Source organism: Anopheles nili, chromosome 3 (genome assembly GCF_943737925.1).
Source record: "Anopheles nili chromosome 3, idAnoNiliSN_F5_01, whole genome shotgun sequence".
Lineage (NCBI taxonomy): Eukaryota > Metazoa > Arthropoda > Insecta > Diptera > Culicidae > Anopheles > Anopheles nili.
In genome coordinates, this window is record NC_071292.1 from 27736359 (window position 1) to 27752806 (window position 16448).

General features: G+C 47.1%; 2 protein-coding genes across 2 annotated transcripts in view; one reads left to right on the forward strand and one right to left on the reverse strand.

Annotated features, from left to right (window-relative positions):
* Positions 1-229: 229 nt before the first annotated feature.
* Positions 230-2660, reverse strand: LOC128722697 (T-complex protein 1 subunit epsilon). The gene is made up of 3 exons (XM_053816373.1): positions 2603-2660; positions 2361-2499; positions 230-2092 (listed from the first exon to the last, which is right to left on the reverse strand). Exons 2-3 carry the CDS (start codon positions 2466-2468, stop codon positions 578-580), a joined length of 1623 nt encoding a protein of 540 aa, XP_053672348.1. The 5' UTR covers positions 2469-2499; positions 2603-2660; the 3' UTR covers positions 230-577.
* A 4902-nt stretch (positions 2661-7562) lies between these two features.
* The window catches only part of LOC128727423 (TGF-beta receptor type-1), a 63363-nt gene continuing 54477 nt past the window's right edge, over positions 7563-16448 (forward strand). The window contains exon 1 of the mRNA XM_053821333.1: positions 7563-7938. Within this exon, the coding sequence (XP_053677308.1) occupies positions 7563-7938 (376 nt within the window). The remainder of the gene's footprint in view (positions 7939-16448) is intronic.

A 16448-nucleotide genomic window follows, 5' to 3' on the forward strand; every position in this document is an offset into this window, starting at 1 on the left:
TCGTGATGCGAGTTTAAATGTTGATAATAGGTGTAATAAAATTTAAATAAAAATACACCGCCAGAGGGCGCTAGTCATGTGGTAAGGGGTAGGAATTGCGTGCGGTGATGGAAATTTAACACACCTATTTGAATCGCTATTTATGCTTAAGATTTCTAACCATTAGTTTCAAAAAGTGCATCAGATGGTTTCGATGATTAAAAAATAAAAAAGAATAAAATTAGGTATCGCGACAAGATGTAGAACATCTTATTTATTGGTTAAATGGGAAATTGAAAGCACTTAAGTGTTAAGTCGTTTATGAATAGATCGTAAATGATCAGTTTCATGGTTTAATTTAACGCTACCGGCTTGCAAATAGCGACGTGCCGTGAACTGAAAAAGGATGGTTCTGTGCGCCCAAATCATCGCCAAGCCGAAGGACGACGAAGCTTGGTGAAAGGTAATGAAATAATGAGAACCTATCCTAAGTGCAAAAGACGCGTACACGCGTGTGTGAATACATAAGGAATCCTCTCAGACCGCATGAGACAGAAACGAAAATGCACCTCGATGTTCTGCTCCTGCACTAGCCGACTTAATGATCGGCCGGAGTTCGAACGTCGTCGATCTTGAGAATCATCTTCACGAGCTGGGTGGCGAGCACAATCTGCTGTTTTTTCGAATGCAGCGACTCGATGACGTGATGTTCCTTCATATCCGAATTGCCCGTCAGCATGCAGTCCACTCCGACCGTGCTGCAATTTTCCGAACCCTGGCGGGCCTTCAATTCCGACAGCGTTTCGATTGGCGAAAGTCCGCTGTTCTCAGCCAGAGCCAGCGGAATCGATTCGAGCGCAACACTGAACGCACGGAACGCGTACTGCTCCAATGTAGACAGTTGATCAGCCTCACATGCCACCGCCAACGAGCAGCTGATTTCAGCCGCGCCTCCACCGTATACAATGCGCGAATCGCGAATAAGCGAACGCACCACACATAGTGCATCGTGGATGGACCGTTTTGCTTCCGCCGTGACCATCTGGTTGCCGCCGCGAATCAACACCGTAACTGCGCGCGTATTCTGGCAATCCTCGATCACCAACATCTTGTCCTTCGTCGTGCCGAAGCTCAGCTCGCGCACCACACCAGCCGTTCCCAGCTTGTCAGCCGACAGTTCCTCGAAACGCGGAACGATGCGCCCACCGGTGGCAATGGCGATCAGCTCGATCTCCGGACCACCAACCCATCGGACAGCTGGCAGCTGTTGCTGCAGTAGCAAATGGTTCGCCTCGTCATCGAAGCCCCACTGGCAGATGGCCAGCGTCGCTCCGGCATCCTTGACCTGTTTCACCATCTGGAGGAACTTCTCCTGCTCGTATTCTCGCAGCTTACGGTAGTCCTCGGCGGACGTGACATCGAGCTTATGCTTGGTCTTGGGCTTCGGCGGCTCGAACGGGCAGGTCAGGATGGCCAGTTTGACGTCCTTTAACACCGTGGGCATCTGCGAATGGCTCATGGTTTTGTCCACCACCACGCCTTTCACCAGGCAAGTATCCTCCATCCGTCCACCGACCTTGCACTCCAGCTTGATCAGCTCAAAGTTGACGTCCTTCTTCTCGAGATCGGCCACCGTTAGCACGGCGTCGACCGCAATTTCGGCCATCTGTCTGTGGCACTTGTTCACGATCTTGCTACCGAGTGTGGTCATGGCCACGCGGATAAGCGGTTCCTTATTATCCCGCGACACCGGAAACGGATGCGCAATCGTATCCAGATGCTTGATAGCACACTGGGCTGCCAACTCGAAACCGTCGGCGATACGAATCGGATGGATGCCCCGATCAATCAGAGACTCGGCCTGTTCGAGCAGTGCCCCCGCCAGCACGACCACTCCCGTCGTACCATCGCCGATTTCATCGTCCTGAGACTGGCTGAGCTGCACCATCAGTTTGCCGATTTCGTGATCCACATCCATCAGCTTCATGATGGTTGCACCGTCGTTGGTGACCGTGACCTCACCATCCCCGCTGACCATCATCTTGTCCAGACCCTTGGGTCCGAGCGAAGAACGAATGATTGAGGCGATTTGCTTCGCTGCCAAGATGTGACTCTGCGTAGGTGCAAGAAAACAATGTGAGGTTAGGATTGGTGCGGCATCCCGGCTGTGTACTGAACGCGATATTGCACAATGAGAATGCGTTTTATTGGTAAGGTTCGAGGCTTATTTCGATAGATATTGAAGTAAAGTTTACTAGCAACAACGAATAACCGAAAGTTATCAACATTTTCGATTCCGCAAAGAAAAGTAATCTGGAAGGTTCGTTCCCCTCACGCAGTACCATTGCACATGGGAGTTTACAACAATGTGTCGTATTTACCTTGATGGCTTCCGTGCCGGTGAGACGCTTTTGGGTCTCTTGGTCCCGGAGCACGATAAACGGGCGCCCGTATTCGTCACAGGCAAACGATCCCGGTAAGGACATCATCGTGATGAGTTAATGTACCGCACCTCTCACACTACGAATGGGAAAGAAACACTTTATATCAACTGCAGTCGAGATATGTGAGAAATTCATAACTTTCTCCAACGAGTGCGAAAATTGGCAATAGTTAAACCTACCAGAAACAAAAATTCACGATATGATTCACAGCTCACGAAAAGAAATCTTTTCCTGAACGGTACAGAATGTGGTCGCCGTCTTCTTGTTGCTCGCGTGATTCGTTTGTTCTTTTTCTTTTGCACTTGATGTGAAAGACGTCATGTAAAAGGTTGGACCATTGAAAAAGTCGACATATGGTACAAAGGTACGGTTAAATATGGATGATTTAAAAAAAATATATAGTCTAATTTAATAAATTCATAGTCTTAAGATTCTTAAAATTATCAATCTTTTCATTTGTTATCATTTTTGTTTTATCGTGCATGGGTTTCCATGTTCTAGTGATACAACTTCCCATTCATGTTTTAAAATTTCCGTGATTCAAATTTACAGTTAAAACGTGAGAAAAATATTTTATATAATATCTAAGGTAAGTTTGTACATGATTCTTCATTTGTTGTATGCCTTTTATGATGAAAGAGCGAAATAATTCGAAGTATTCTGTGTTATCGACTTCTTAACCTCACATAATAGTCATATGTAATCTTAACCGACGGCTCGATGATTTACGCTTGTTCTGAATGTCAAGAAGGATCCCCACCACTTGCCGATGGAGAAACTTTCTATGCGATGTCCATTCGACGTCGAGCAAAGTCGACAAGGTTACTCGGTGGAGTAAACAATAGAGGCTGCGCCGCTAGTACACTCCGATATTTTTATTGTTTTCAAGCCCGTTGCCACGCGAGAAGGCATCGAATGTTGTCGAAAGTGAAATAAAAACAGGTATGCTGTAAGCAGGATCAGTTTTACGGTGTCCTGTGCGTTTCATCGTAAGCAAACGGGCCAACAGATTTGTTGAGTGAGAAAATCCGCCAGCCGGAGTGGAGGGGTTGTGCAAGTACCATCATAAAGAAGACGTCGGTGGAGCAAACAGTGGGGGAAAAGGCTTGCGTCCATTTGTCACACTCGCCCAGAAGGGTTCCTATTTATCATTTTTGCGTACGTCAAAAGCGGAAAGGTACGAAATTTTGCTGCCGCCGTGGAAAGTGTTTTTTCGGCTTTGCGAAAAGAAAGACCGTCGTTCTGTTGTGCGCTCGGTGTTGCGTTTGAAGTTTCTCCCCCATTGCGGCGAGCTTGCAAAATGTTCGCGATGGTGATGATATAGTGGGAAGTTAATTGTGGCTATGATGTGTGTGGTGCGTTGCGTTGCTGTGTTCCGCCGTGTTAAAGATGAATGCTGGCGCCCCCTCCCCATGTGGTGCTCGAAGAATAATTGTTTAATTCAGTTTTGCTTAATGGTTCCGAAATTTGGCTAGCAAAAGCCTTCAGGAAAAATATGCGTTTCCTTGTTTTTTTTTGTTTTGCGTGAATGTATGTGCGCGTGCCCATCTTGCGGAAGATTCCAATTCCCGGTGTTGTTTGTTTCTAGTGCTCCCCCTTCTTTTTCTCGATGTTTACTGTGATGGCGTTCGTCTTTTTGGGTGGCTAGGGGTACTCTACAGTGCGGTGCATGTTGTACGATTTTATTGAATCATTTGCCCCCGGAGTAATTGATACTTCGATGTGAAGTAAAGAGGATTTTGTCAAACGCAAAAGAACGTACAAATTTGGGGTGAAAAATGCTGAGGAAAACCAAGGTTCCGGGTTTTTGGGGTTGGTTTTATCGCACGGGTGTCAAACTTGCTGCGGCGCGGATATTCGTTTGAAAAGACACAAATGTCTAATTTTCGATAATGTTTTAGATACTAGATCCGTAGATAACAAAAAGTTGAAATAGCTCGTAGTTAGTACACTGTCGGCAATGTCGGTTATGGTCAATTCTATTCTAGAGATCGCTAATTTTGGTAGTATTCAATTAATGCAATATAATTTTTTTGATCGATCAAATAAGTTGTAACTACTTATGTTTCAATGCTCTAACGGCCGATAATAATGATCGTTTGAAAACTAATCATAGCAGCCTTAAGACTTTTAAATATTGATATGTCTTAATACTAGAAATATCATTGGGAAATGAATTATAATATTATCTATAAGATTTTCTAATGATCTATTTGTATGTCTTTTTAAAATCTAGTTTCCGTGAGCTATTTGATATGATTTTGGTTATCAATCGTTTTTTGTTGTTGCTCATAGTAAGTTACCATGAATGGATTTGAATTATGAACAAATCTTGCATACGAAACGCGGTAATGAGCGATGCTTGGAAATACCCCAAATAATGAATGGTATCTCTCCGAGTTCGACACATTTGACGCACCGTTTTTCGAAGCCCCCAATATTAGACCAACGAAAAGAGAAAAAAATGATGGTTTGATCCAAAATGCAGAAGCATGTGCACAAACACCAGCACGGAAGGACTAACGAAATAATAAAAAAAAAAGCCGAGAATCAGCAGAAGCGGAACGGCGATGGGCCGTACGCACGCATACCACTTGAGAAGGGCAGTTCGTCGGACCCGCAAGGAAGACACGCGCTCTGGAACGGAGAAAAACTAGCCCTTGCGTCCGCCACTGCTTGTCGCTTGCTTCCCGGATGCGAATTTGGATGAATTTTTCGGAGCCGCCGCGCCACGGTTCTCATCCTGTCCCCGCCTCCCTTTGGAAGGTCCCTTTTGCTATCGGGTGCCCCCTGGTGCGGTTGTGTGCGTGTGTTTTGTATCGGTAAATAACTCGAGCTCTGGCCCCGTAAGTAATCGTTCGTACGCGCGCCACCATGCTCCGGTCTCTTTTACCACCTCGGGGGAAAAGGTCAGCGGATTGCGAAATAATTTTCGGGAAGCTAGAAACGCTCTTCTCAGGCTCTTCCTCGTTTTACCTCACAAGCCACATCCTTCGGGCGTGCCCCGGGTCCCGGTGTAACGGATTTCCATCCCCTAATGGTGTCCTTTGCTACACCGGGTGTGGTGAGCTCGAAGCTTCCAGCGTTGCGCTTTTTTTTTGAGGAAAAATTCTCCCATCGAACCCCCCGCCCTTTATACACCCGGCATTTTCTCTTCCCAATCCCCCCCCCTCCCCCCGCCCCATTAAGCGTGTTTGTAGTCATCCCCGTTTTGTCCCGTCCCCATTCACGGCACGCATCCCCATTGACGGACGGACACGCACACCAACAGCGTAGCACTCGGAAGGATACGCCGGTGGCGCTGTGTGAGTGTCGCTTGGAAAACTCCTCGGCGTGTGTGTGTGCTAGCGCAAAAGGAAGGTGACTGTTCTTCCGTCGCTAGCTGTCGCGGTTTCGCCACACAGGAAAGAGAAAAGGTGTCAATGAAATTTGGACCGCCGTGTGTTCCGGTACTCGAAAAAAGGCTGCCCAGCTTCTTCACCGTCGTCGTCATCCTTTCGGTGGACGATCCTCCCGGTCACATAACGCGGTTTCATTGTGTGTAGGTTCCTCTGTCCACGAACCAGCTCCAGGGGTTGCTTTCATCCTCAACAGCGCACACTGGTGGCAGAAGGAGGAGGAGTTCCTTCGCGGTCTTTTCGGTGTTGGAGCTATCGGGAAACGGCATCCGCGATGCGTCGCCGTGTGTTAGTGTTTGGCTGCCCGCGAGAATGCGAGGACCAACCAGCCAACAATCTTCGGGCTCGTAGTTTCGGCCTTTTCTGGAACATCCTTTTGAGTTAAGGAGCGTTTTGTCCATTGGGAAACTTCACGTGCTAAAGGAAAAACAGGGTGTCATTTGCCGGTGCGTTCGAGCAGATGCGAAAACAATCTAGTGCTTCATGGTTGCGATAGTTGCACCAGCAAGGCAGCAGTTTTCTTTGCACGCGCTGGCAGAGGCATGTAAAGGCATTCCGCTTTACAAGTAGCAGTTACATTTCCTTCGTTTTCCACCAACAAAAGCCCCCACCCCTCGGCAAGATTAAGTAACGATAATCGTTTCCATCATCGGCTGCGTGCGTCTGTGTGTGAAGCAATCGAAAGTGAAAGATTTATAGTGTGGGCCGCTTGGAAATCCTTCTCCTGCCGAGGGAAATTCGCCGAACACGGCCGCTAGTGAGAAACAACCACCACGTAATCAGTTTTCCCAGCGCTCGTGCGTTCCACCCGGCTCTCGCTTTTCCGGGGAAAAGCGCGTACCCGAATGCGTTTGCCCGTGTGCGTTAGGCGTATTAGCACGCATGTGTGTGCAGGCGAGAGTGTGTGTGTGTGTATGGGTAGTGGAAAGGTTTTTTTCTACTCGCTTTTCCTTTGCATAAAGTGGTGTCCTAATATCTACTACTTTCCCCTTGTAGCAGGTAGGATGCATGCGGTCTTCATGTTGACATAGCAGCTGCGTTTGTTGCCGATGGCAAGTGACACAACAATTAGTCACGGCTGCTCCTTCAAAGAGTGTGTGTGTTCGATTTGCGACGGCAAGGAGTGATCCTCCCACAAAGTAGTACAAAGCGGGCCGGTGTTTTTCCTCGTGCAAGTGCGAAAGTGCAAACAGAAAAGTGAAAATTGCGACGAAACACACTCACTTCGTCGTAAGCGGAACCGGAAGTTATCGCGCACAAAAGCATAAGAACTCAGTGACGTGTGGAAACGGCTGGGCCGATGTTAATTAATCAGGCTACGATCTAGCGTCGTAGCCACAGTGATTACTGCCGTGCTGATTGTGTGGGTGGAAAGTGTTTATCTGGTGATAGCAATTGGTGCAATGGAAAAGAAGCTGTTGGTCGCTGCTGGAGCACGTGTCGATCGCGTGTTTTTCCTGCGTAACTAAAGTTGTTTCGGAAATTCACGAGAGTGTGGCTGTTCACAGTGTGTTTGTGTGGGGTTCGAAAAGTTCACAACAGCATAAAGTGAAACAAAACAGCAGCGTAGCCCACTGGGCCAAAAGAGTGGGGTGGTACGAAACATAAAACAGGGCAGCAGAGTGCCGCCTCTACACATAACGTGCTAATCTTTTCTGATGAGCAAAAATTGCCGCGATCGCGAGTTCGAAACGTGTTCGCAGCCGCCGCCGCCATCGCTGTGGTTCGTTTCCGGTCGCCAATGGCCGCCGGCGAATTCGAGCCAACAACCGTGAACCGGGCCAGAATCCGTATGACGCAGGCCACAACCGTTGCGGTGGCCTCGAAGACGTCGACGACGACGGGGATCGTGATTGATCGTAAAGTGGAAAAACGTAAAACCGCCCGTGTGGGTACCAGTGCGATGAGGAACACTGCCGACGGGTTGCGAGCTGGGGGTCAACTGATGAGCGAGAACGAACGATTGCAGGTTCATCTCCAGCATCGCCATCGCCATCAGCAGCATCAGCAACATCTTCACCTCAACCACCGACATCACCAGCGACAGTGGACGATTCTGTCCGCTGCTGTGGTTTTGCTGTTGCTACCCAGTTTCTGCGATCAAAGCTTCGCCAAAGGTAGGTTGATGGGTTGATGTTAGGATTCCGGCCGTAGGAGCTGTGGTTGTTGCATATTTTATTTGGGATTTTAAAGAAAAAATGATAAGCTGAATTACAAAAGAAGAACAAAACTTTTTAGCAAATTTGTTCACGTACATAAATGATATGAGTTTAAAGTGAAGGAATATCTCTGATATAGGTGTTTTTCTTGGAAATGTTCTACAAAAATTATAAAATTAAATACCTATAGATCATAAAGCTACACAAAAGCAAAATAAAGTGTGGCGAGATTAGGGATATTACCAATAAATTACTTCATTTGATTTCGGCCGATTGTCATTTCTTCTGTTTCTCATAAGTAATCTCAGTTTGTACAAAACATGTGGTCATTTGCCCTTATTTGTGGCCTTATCCTAGGCCTATTCGGTTCAATAAAAATTTTTGCTTTTCTGATAATGTTTCGTTTTGCAAATCCCCTACAAAGCCGGTTTTTTTCCCGCTTTCTCGCATCATATAATCCCAACCGATAAAACGCTCCAATCCCAGCAATCGCATAGACAAAAAACCCCTAAAACCGTTGTGCGCTTGGTGCGTGGCAAAATTTATCGAAGCGCCAAATAAATAATGACCGTTCGCTAATCGTTTCCCCATAATCGATCGCATCGAACCAACCGGACCCGGGTTGGAATCGGTTTCGTTTTCATTTGCCCTTTTTCCTGCCCGATTCTTCTTTCAACCCTCCATCGTCTCTTCTTCAGCGTCTTTCTCACGCGAAGTGCGTTCTAATCCATCCCCAAGCCGGTTTCTTTGGCTTCGATTTCGTACGGACGCGCGATATTTTTAGCGATGACCGTTCCGTCCATAACACGCACGCACAATGTATCTATTTTGCTTCACCTCCCATGGTGTGGAGCAAGATGGAGATGCGTTTTCCGGCTCTGGTGGGTCCCTATGTGAGCGTGTGGTCGTTGTGTTGCTTTGCAGCAAGATACGGGCGCAGCAGCTGTCAATCAACCTCGATGATGCTGTTTGTTGCTCATCGTTGTTAGGTGAGATGCATTTTTTTTCTTCAACCCAACAACCCTGCGATCAGTTGGTTCGGTTGAGTTTTTTTTGTAAATTTGTTTTCATCTCCAGCTGGCTCTGGAGACACCTAAGAACTGCAGGCAGCTCCTTTCAGCCGATCTCGTCCTCGCATCAATGACGACACTATCAAGGGTTGTTCTAGGTGAAACGGGTAGGACTATCGGTTTTATTGTTCGATGTTTTTTTTTCCTGCTGTTGTTGAACAAATTTTGTCGCTTGTCAAATCGATAAGAACGACGGTATCTTATCTGGTTTGTGTTTCATTCATGAAGCACGTTTAGCGTTTGTGTCGGATTTGTGAACATGTCTACGAAAAGGTTTTACAACTTGTCTGTAGATAAAACGAGGACAACACTTTTGCGCTTTCTTTGCAAACGATCGTAAATAAAGAGCTATTAAATATGGCTTAGCATTTGGAAGAAACGTGAAATGTGGCTTGGTCAGTTAAGTGATGAAAATTGGCCTCACACAATATGCATTTTACAAAATTGGTATGCTCTAAATTTCATTTTTAAAATTGCTAATAGAAGCCACAACACAAACGCTCACTGAGCAAACCATCAGTAAGCGATCATCACTCGCAGATGATCGTTCGTGGGTTGAAAACACCACCCAACCGAACGGGTCGAATGAACTGCAGTGACCCAGTTTTTAGGTGCGATCTCAGGCTCGTTTCTTCTGCTCACTCACCATTCTATCTTGGGATCTAGCCAGCGCGTCTGTGCCGCATGTGTCCTTATACCGGTACCGTCTGCGACGCTGAACCGCCAACCGTTGAAACCTTCGCGAGTGGAAACAAAACGGCCGCACGAGAACCGGTCAGCGTGGGGTGGACAGGCCGATGACTTCGATTGCCTGCTCTGGAGCGGGATGCACGTGTCTGGTGCATGTGCATGCGTGTGCAACGCAAACGTGTGCCTCCTCGTGCTCGTTCGCTTGTTTGCGCCACAGGAAGCGATAGTCGGGTCTAACGTCTTGAAGCTGCCCCAGCGCCAATTGAACCGGCATCGCATCCAATTGTTTTCAGTTTCGTACTTGCGCACGAATACAATTCCAGCAGTCCCTTCGAGAGCAGAAGGACTCTATCTGCGATGCAACCGAGGAAAGGGAAGATCGTAATGCAATTTCCACCAGCGTTGACATTCATTGAGATTTACTTCATCGCTCCACATCCAACGGCTTAAGCCTAACGATCAGCTCATAATTGCCTGGCCGGAATAATTGGCCACGCAATTGGACGCACAAACTTTCTCGGCGCGAAAGCCGCCCTTTTCGATCGAGTCCACCCTAACAACAACAAAAAAATGCCAACCGGATCGGGCTCTGGTGTACGCGCATTCCGAAATAAATGCGTCTAGACTTCGCCGATCGAAGAATGTTGCGAGCTGGTAAGAGCGAGAAAGCGAAAACGACACCCTTCCTGGGCTGGGTTAAGCAATTCGGTCTCCTTGGTTCTTTTTTTTTCGTTCGCTCGTTTTTTTACTCACTCATTCGCACATGTAAGTCCCCCCGGTGGGTCTAGCTCATAAATCGATCGAATTCGTCGCAAACCACCACCAGGGCTAGCCTGGTCCCTGTAAAAGACGGCGCACAAACCCCCTCTCTGCGCATAGCCGAAAATGCAAATGCTGCAGCTTTTGCGCGAATCGCGCACACCGGACGGGCGCGCAACCCCTTTAGCAAGAGGTTTGCAGGTTTTCTTTCACGTGCAGCATGTGTGGGGAAAGAAAGAAAGAAAGAGAGAGAGAGAGAGAGAGAGAGGCTCTGGGTCCCGGGGAGAGACCGGTCGTCTAAATGGGAAACAGGTTTTTGGCAGACGGCAGCTGTGTCTGGTCCTGGTCTGGTCGTCCGTCCGGCTTTTCGCCAAGTTTCACGGCTCTCTTTCAGCTGTCGAGCGGTCTCAGCTTCGCGAACGTCTAGCCAAGCGTCTGTGGATGACGATCGCGCGCCTAGACAGCGGCCTCTAGGAGACCTCGAGCGCATGTGGTAGACTTTCCACGGGCTGAAATGGGGTGTAGTAGAGAAATATGTGGCTCGTTTTCTGCGCTTAAGTGGTTGGCGCGCCTTCGGAAGATGACGAGACGAGTTAATCTCGCTTGTTGCTGCACGTTGTTGGGTTGGGTTTCCGTCTTGCCTAATTTCGTGTTCCAATGTGGTTTACATGGGAACTTTTTTTTTTATTCTTTCCAACATGCTTCCAGCATTTGCTTTTTGCTCAATGTCACACATGGTTTAGTGCATTTTATAGCGCGAAATAAAACCGTTTGTGGGGGCGTAGTATTTAAATGTTCTGCTCCTTATTGTTCACTCTGTTACACAACGCCAAAAGCGCGCATGGAGCGATTTTTCCATTAATCCCATCCCTAGACAGGCGCAATTGTGCGCCTATCCTTCTGCACCTTCACGACCTCTTTGCTCCCCCAAAAGGCTCGCGTAACGCACAAGTGACGGGTTTAATTTTCCGTCTTTCGGTCGTCAATACGCCGGTGATGGATCGCTGGTGACAACAGCGAACCCGAGGAATTGGGGTCGCCACACAATGTTTGCGCAAAGTCTGCGCCAACGATGATGGATTGTGCACCGCCGTTGAAGGGGTGTCATTTCACGTGGAGTTCGAACTCTGTCTTCGAGGGTTTACTCTCCGGGACGTACGTAACCCATCGCGGGTGGCAGTAATTGGAAAGCGATTGTTTTAAAAACGTTTGCTTTCAATTAAATTAGCTTCCGCGCGCCGATAATCGGCAAACGCCAGTGCTGGTGGTGTTTAATTTAATTTTTCGCCATTAATATTTTCGTGGCTGTGTTCGAAGTTATGGCAGGTTTTTTTTCTTCTTCACCATCTCGCAGACACGAATTACCTTCATCGGGGGTGAAATGTGTGCCTTCAATGTTTGGCCCCAAAACACCGCGTCAGCTTGTGGGGGGTTTATTCTCAAGGATTACTGCCACTCGTCCTCGTCCTCGGGCCGGGCATGATTACACATGTACGGATCGCCTGAGTAAGATGTTTCGAATTACTCATACGAAATACGCGACAAAATGTAAGATGATTGGGTCTTTGGGTATCTTCGTGTCTTTGTTGTGTTTTCCCCACCATGTAAGCGTTGACAGTATAATTTCTTGCTATCCTTGGCACGAAGTTGTTGTGTCACTGCGTTCGCATGGTTTTAATAAATCATCGAAGTTGGATTAAAAACGATGGTCTGAACAAAATGGAATAGACAAAAAAGTTCGCTACCTTCTCAGGAGTCGGGTTTGTGAGAAAGAAACGATTTCAACTATAAATAACCCCTCCTTCGGGCTTTCTCCCGGACGCGACGGGCAGGGGTTTGGTGTGTTTCGGAGATTAATACTAATAGCGTCTAATTAATCTCAAACCAATTACGACTCCGATTGCATTCCATTCCCATTCGGGCCTTCTCCCTCGAGAAAGAGAAAGATTTCCCAGCCGTGCCGTTTCCGCGGCATATCCTGCACCCGAGCAAGGCTTTAACGACCACCATCGATGCAGTGCTGATGCAAATCAATTAAGCTCTTGCCTTCCACCACCGCCGAGGCACGTCCTGGTAGCGTCCTGTTTCTCGCGCCATCAGACGAGAGGAAGGTTGGGCTCATTTCCTTGTTAGTGCGGCCATCAATCGAAACCAATCACGAACACAAATCGCCTTCGCGGGCGTTGGCGTGGATGGCAAGTGAAACAAAGCAAAAAGTGGGGAAAAAAAACACGCACACAAACCCGCTTGCGGAACGGTACGTTGGCAGCAAATGAACAGCAGCTTCTTCGGTTCGGTTGCTGCAGGAGATCTCATTCGTTGGCGTCTTTTCTGACGCCTAAACTGACTTGAATAATTTTTTTTGCCCGTTTTCCTGTGTACGATCGTCATGAGATTTTCGGATCGCCTGCAGACGGAGAGCATGTGGTGGATGCAGCTGCAGTTTCAACCCCCAACCACATGATGCGTGTGTGTGGCCCAAATCGAAAATGGCTTCGGTAACGACCGTGCTCTGTCGTCGTGTTAATTTAATCTGCCACGGATGTCACGAAACTCTCTTCTGCGGCTCACCGAAACCCGGACCAGACGAGCCTGGGATGGGAAATTGTTACATTTATTTGATTCGCTTCTTTCCGTGTGTGATGCCGCCGATTTCGTGCTGTTCGTGTCGTTACTTTTAATGCAACTGCCGGGAGCTCATTGCGAAATTCAACAACCGAATCAAATGTCCCAGGATTCAGTGCTTGATTCGCTTGCGTTTGGAAGAACAAAGACCAGAAACGGCTGGCTTCTAATGGCGGTTCTAACATATCTTCTCACGTGCTGTGTTGCGAGGCACACACGGTTGATTATTCACGGAATTCTAATTTACCGTCGATCAATTTCCAGTATCACTGTGCATGCTCTCAGTTACAAAAAGCAATTAAATTGGGCGTTGATGCAACCGTGAAGCAATAAAACCAGCTAATAGGTAATGGGGATTAATAATTTTAATTAATTTCTACTTAAGCAAATCAATCCTATCATCTAATTAACAACGGACCACTCCCGCAAGCGTGCATAATATTCAATTTTCTTATTTTGAGCACCAGCGTTTCCCGGCCTCGTTCGTGTGCAGTATTTCAAATCAGTGCCATATATGCATTTGCGTTTGCTTGTGCCGTGGCGAAAACAATAAAAAAAAAAATACATCCCACAGAAGCAAGCGAACGCTCGGATTGAGTGTTTGTATCTCGCCTCGTGTTGTTGGTTCAATTGCACTCGAACATATGCAATGATGGGGTGGGAGGCGATCGCTTTCCACTGTTTGTTTATTTGTTTTCATAAGACAACGCACCTTCAGCAGGCTTCCAACAACGTCTCGTCGTCTGGATTTTCCCCCACTTCAACCGCTCGGCGCTCGTTTGCTAGTGTTTTAATTTGCGATGCTATTTTAATTATTCGCCCCCCCCCCCTTCTACCCGGTTCTCGTTGATGCACTGCCCCGACAGACGCGTGCAACAATCAACACAGCTGTGAGTAGGCGTCGGTGTGGTGTTAACCGCGACACGTTTGCTGGTGAAAACTGCATGCGGCTAGGTGTAGAGAAGTGAGCAAAAATATATGAAAAACCCTTCGCTAACTGCGACTAATGAAGGTATCCCATAACGCATCAAATTATATAGCAAACTAATTGAAACAATTATTAGCCGAGGGTGGTTGTTTTGTGTGAATGGTTTGAGATTCGAGCATAATTTAGCACCCAATGGTGGGGGTTGGCAGTTTCGATGCGATTTTTTTGTCGTGATTTCGCTGCACACCGAATCGAATCGATGGATATGGGTGCTAGTTTATGCGTTTTTTGTTGTTGTTGCACAGCGAATAACTGCTTTGTGTAAATTGATAATCATGGTTCAATGGGGAAGCGTTTTTTGTGTGTTATTTAGTTACCATTAATTGGATATGTTTTAAGAATCATAATTTTAAAATTCAAATCCAGTGCACCATTGCACACGGAGGCATTTACATTCACGGCGCGATCGAGCGAGGAGGAGGTAGTTTACGTTTTTTTATACCCCCGACCATTCTTACACTCCACCACAACACACCCCTCGTCAGCCGCATCCTAATTAACGATCTTATTGTCTGTGCTATTCGCTAACCAGCGTGGCGTTCGTGCAGTCGAGAGCAACGGAGCGTAAAATAAGCGGATCCGAGTGCGATGTGTTGTTTTAATCCAACCGATAACAGCCGCCACCGCGGAGGGAATGATTGATTACGCGCATATGTTGTACGCCCGGGAAAACACGTTTCCGCTGCTCTCCCACCCGTCAAGGGCCAGTCGTTTTTCCTGCCCGGGCAGCTTAGGCATTCTAGGTAGGTTTAATGACACCTCGAGAACTTTCCATCGAGCACAAGTCAAGCCATAAGTAAAGCGAACGAAACAAACTCCATACATTGTAGTAATCCTGGCTTTAAGCCAATCAATCCAATTAATCGCAACATCAAGGAACCGCTTCTCGAATTCTTTTGGCCATTGTACGAAGCTGGAAGATAAAGTGCATAAAAAAGCTATGCATTTGGATACAGTGCGATCGATTCGTTATCGTATTTACTGCAGCGTGAATATGTGGACACGCTTTTGTGCAGCATGTCAGTCATTCTGGTGGGCGTTTGGCACGAATGGGTGCATGTTTTAGTTTTGTTTATTGCACGTTGTTTAATTTATTGAAAAAATTGTAGCTTTCTTCGTGGCTCAAACGAATAGGATAAATAATGCTACATGTTAGGCTTCAGGCGATAAAACAGTTATGGAATTACATTTGTAACATGTACATTAATTGGTTTATTTGATGTGTACGTATGCTTACGGCTTAAGCCGATTGCTCCATGTCCATGGTTCATTTCAATGGCATAAATCACTAAGCTTTGCTTGTTAAAACTATATCCCGGTAAAGCTGCCTTCGTGCAACTATCACCTCATTAGTTCAAAATCTGTTGTTTATGTTATGTATTTTGAAATAGACACATACATATCTTTATGCAACCTAGACATTTTCCCTACAAGTGCACAGACGATATCGAAACGAAACTGAAGAAGAAAGTAAAAATTGACAACATGATTGACATGAACAAATGAAAAGAGTAACAGAAGGTTCAGCAGTGAAAGCTAAACATTTCCTTCATTACTCGAAAGCTGGGAGAAAGCCGTCCGATAAAGCATGAGAAGTCCTGCGCAACTCTTTTGGCAACACCGGCTCGTCGTCGATCGGGTTGTATAATTCCCTCTGCGGAATGGCGTGTATCAAATCACTAATAACCGAACCGGACCGTCTCGGAGCAAACGATACGGTATCGATCAGTTGATCTCGGCTCCATCGCCGATACATTTACATCTGACGGAAGAATCCATCGGCGGTAAGAAAACGTCGTCGAACATAATATCTCCACTTCCTAAAGGACTCTCTCCTTCCTCCCGGTGGGCAGGGACAGCCCAAAACCCGGCAAATAAAACCATTGCACGGGCCAAGCGAAGCACCGGGAAGAAAGTAAACCAACAATCCGAGACAAATTTGTTTGGCCCTCGGAGACACGTCCACCCTTGTCCAGCCCGTCATGCGGTTGCTGCATTCATTTCGTTTTCATTTGATTGGGAAATCTCGTTTCCTTTCGGCTCCCGTTCGCCGTGACGACGTTCGATCCCTCGAATGCCTCGCACTCGGAGCTTTCGCTCTAATCTTGCTGCTGATTTTTCTTTTTCTCTCTCTCTCTCTTCTATCCACTTTCGTGGGAATTTGAGTGTGGGGCTGGCTGGGCAGCGGTGAAATATCCTTAAATCATTAAGCACACAAACATACCCGCTCTGCATACACACATCAGCCGCAGGCGGGCGGCAACTGGCGCCGTTCGGGCACAAGGACATCAATAAAGAAACTAAAAGCTCCGTGCCAAATTCCCCCGGCGAAGGGT

Excerpts from the sequence above, each read along its gene's own strand:
- LOC128722697 (XM_053816373.1), bottom strand. The coding sequence starts at position 2,468 with ATGATGTCCTTACCGGGATCGTTTGCCTGTGACGAATACGGGCGCCCG. Across the intron at positions 2,093-2,360 it reads CCGGCACGGAAGCCATCAAG|AGTCACATCTTGGCAGCGAA; the intron begins GTAAATACGACA and ends GCACCTACGCAG.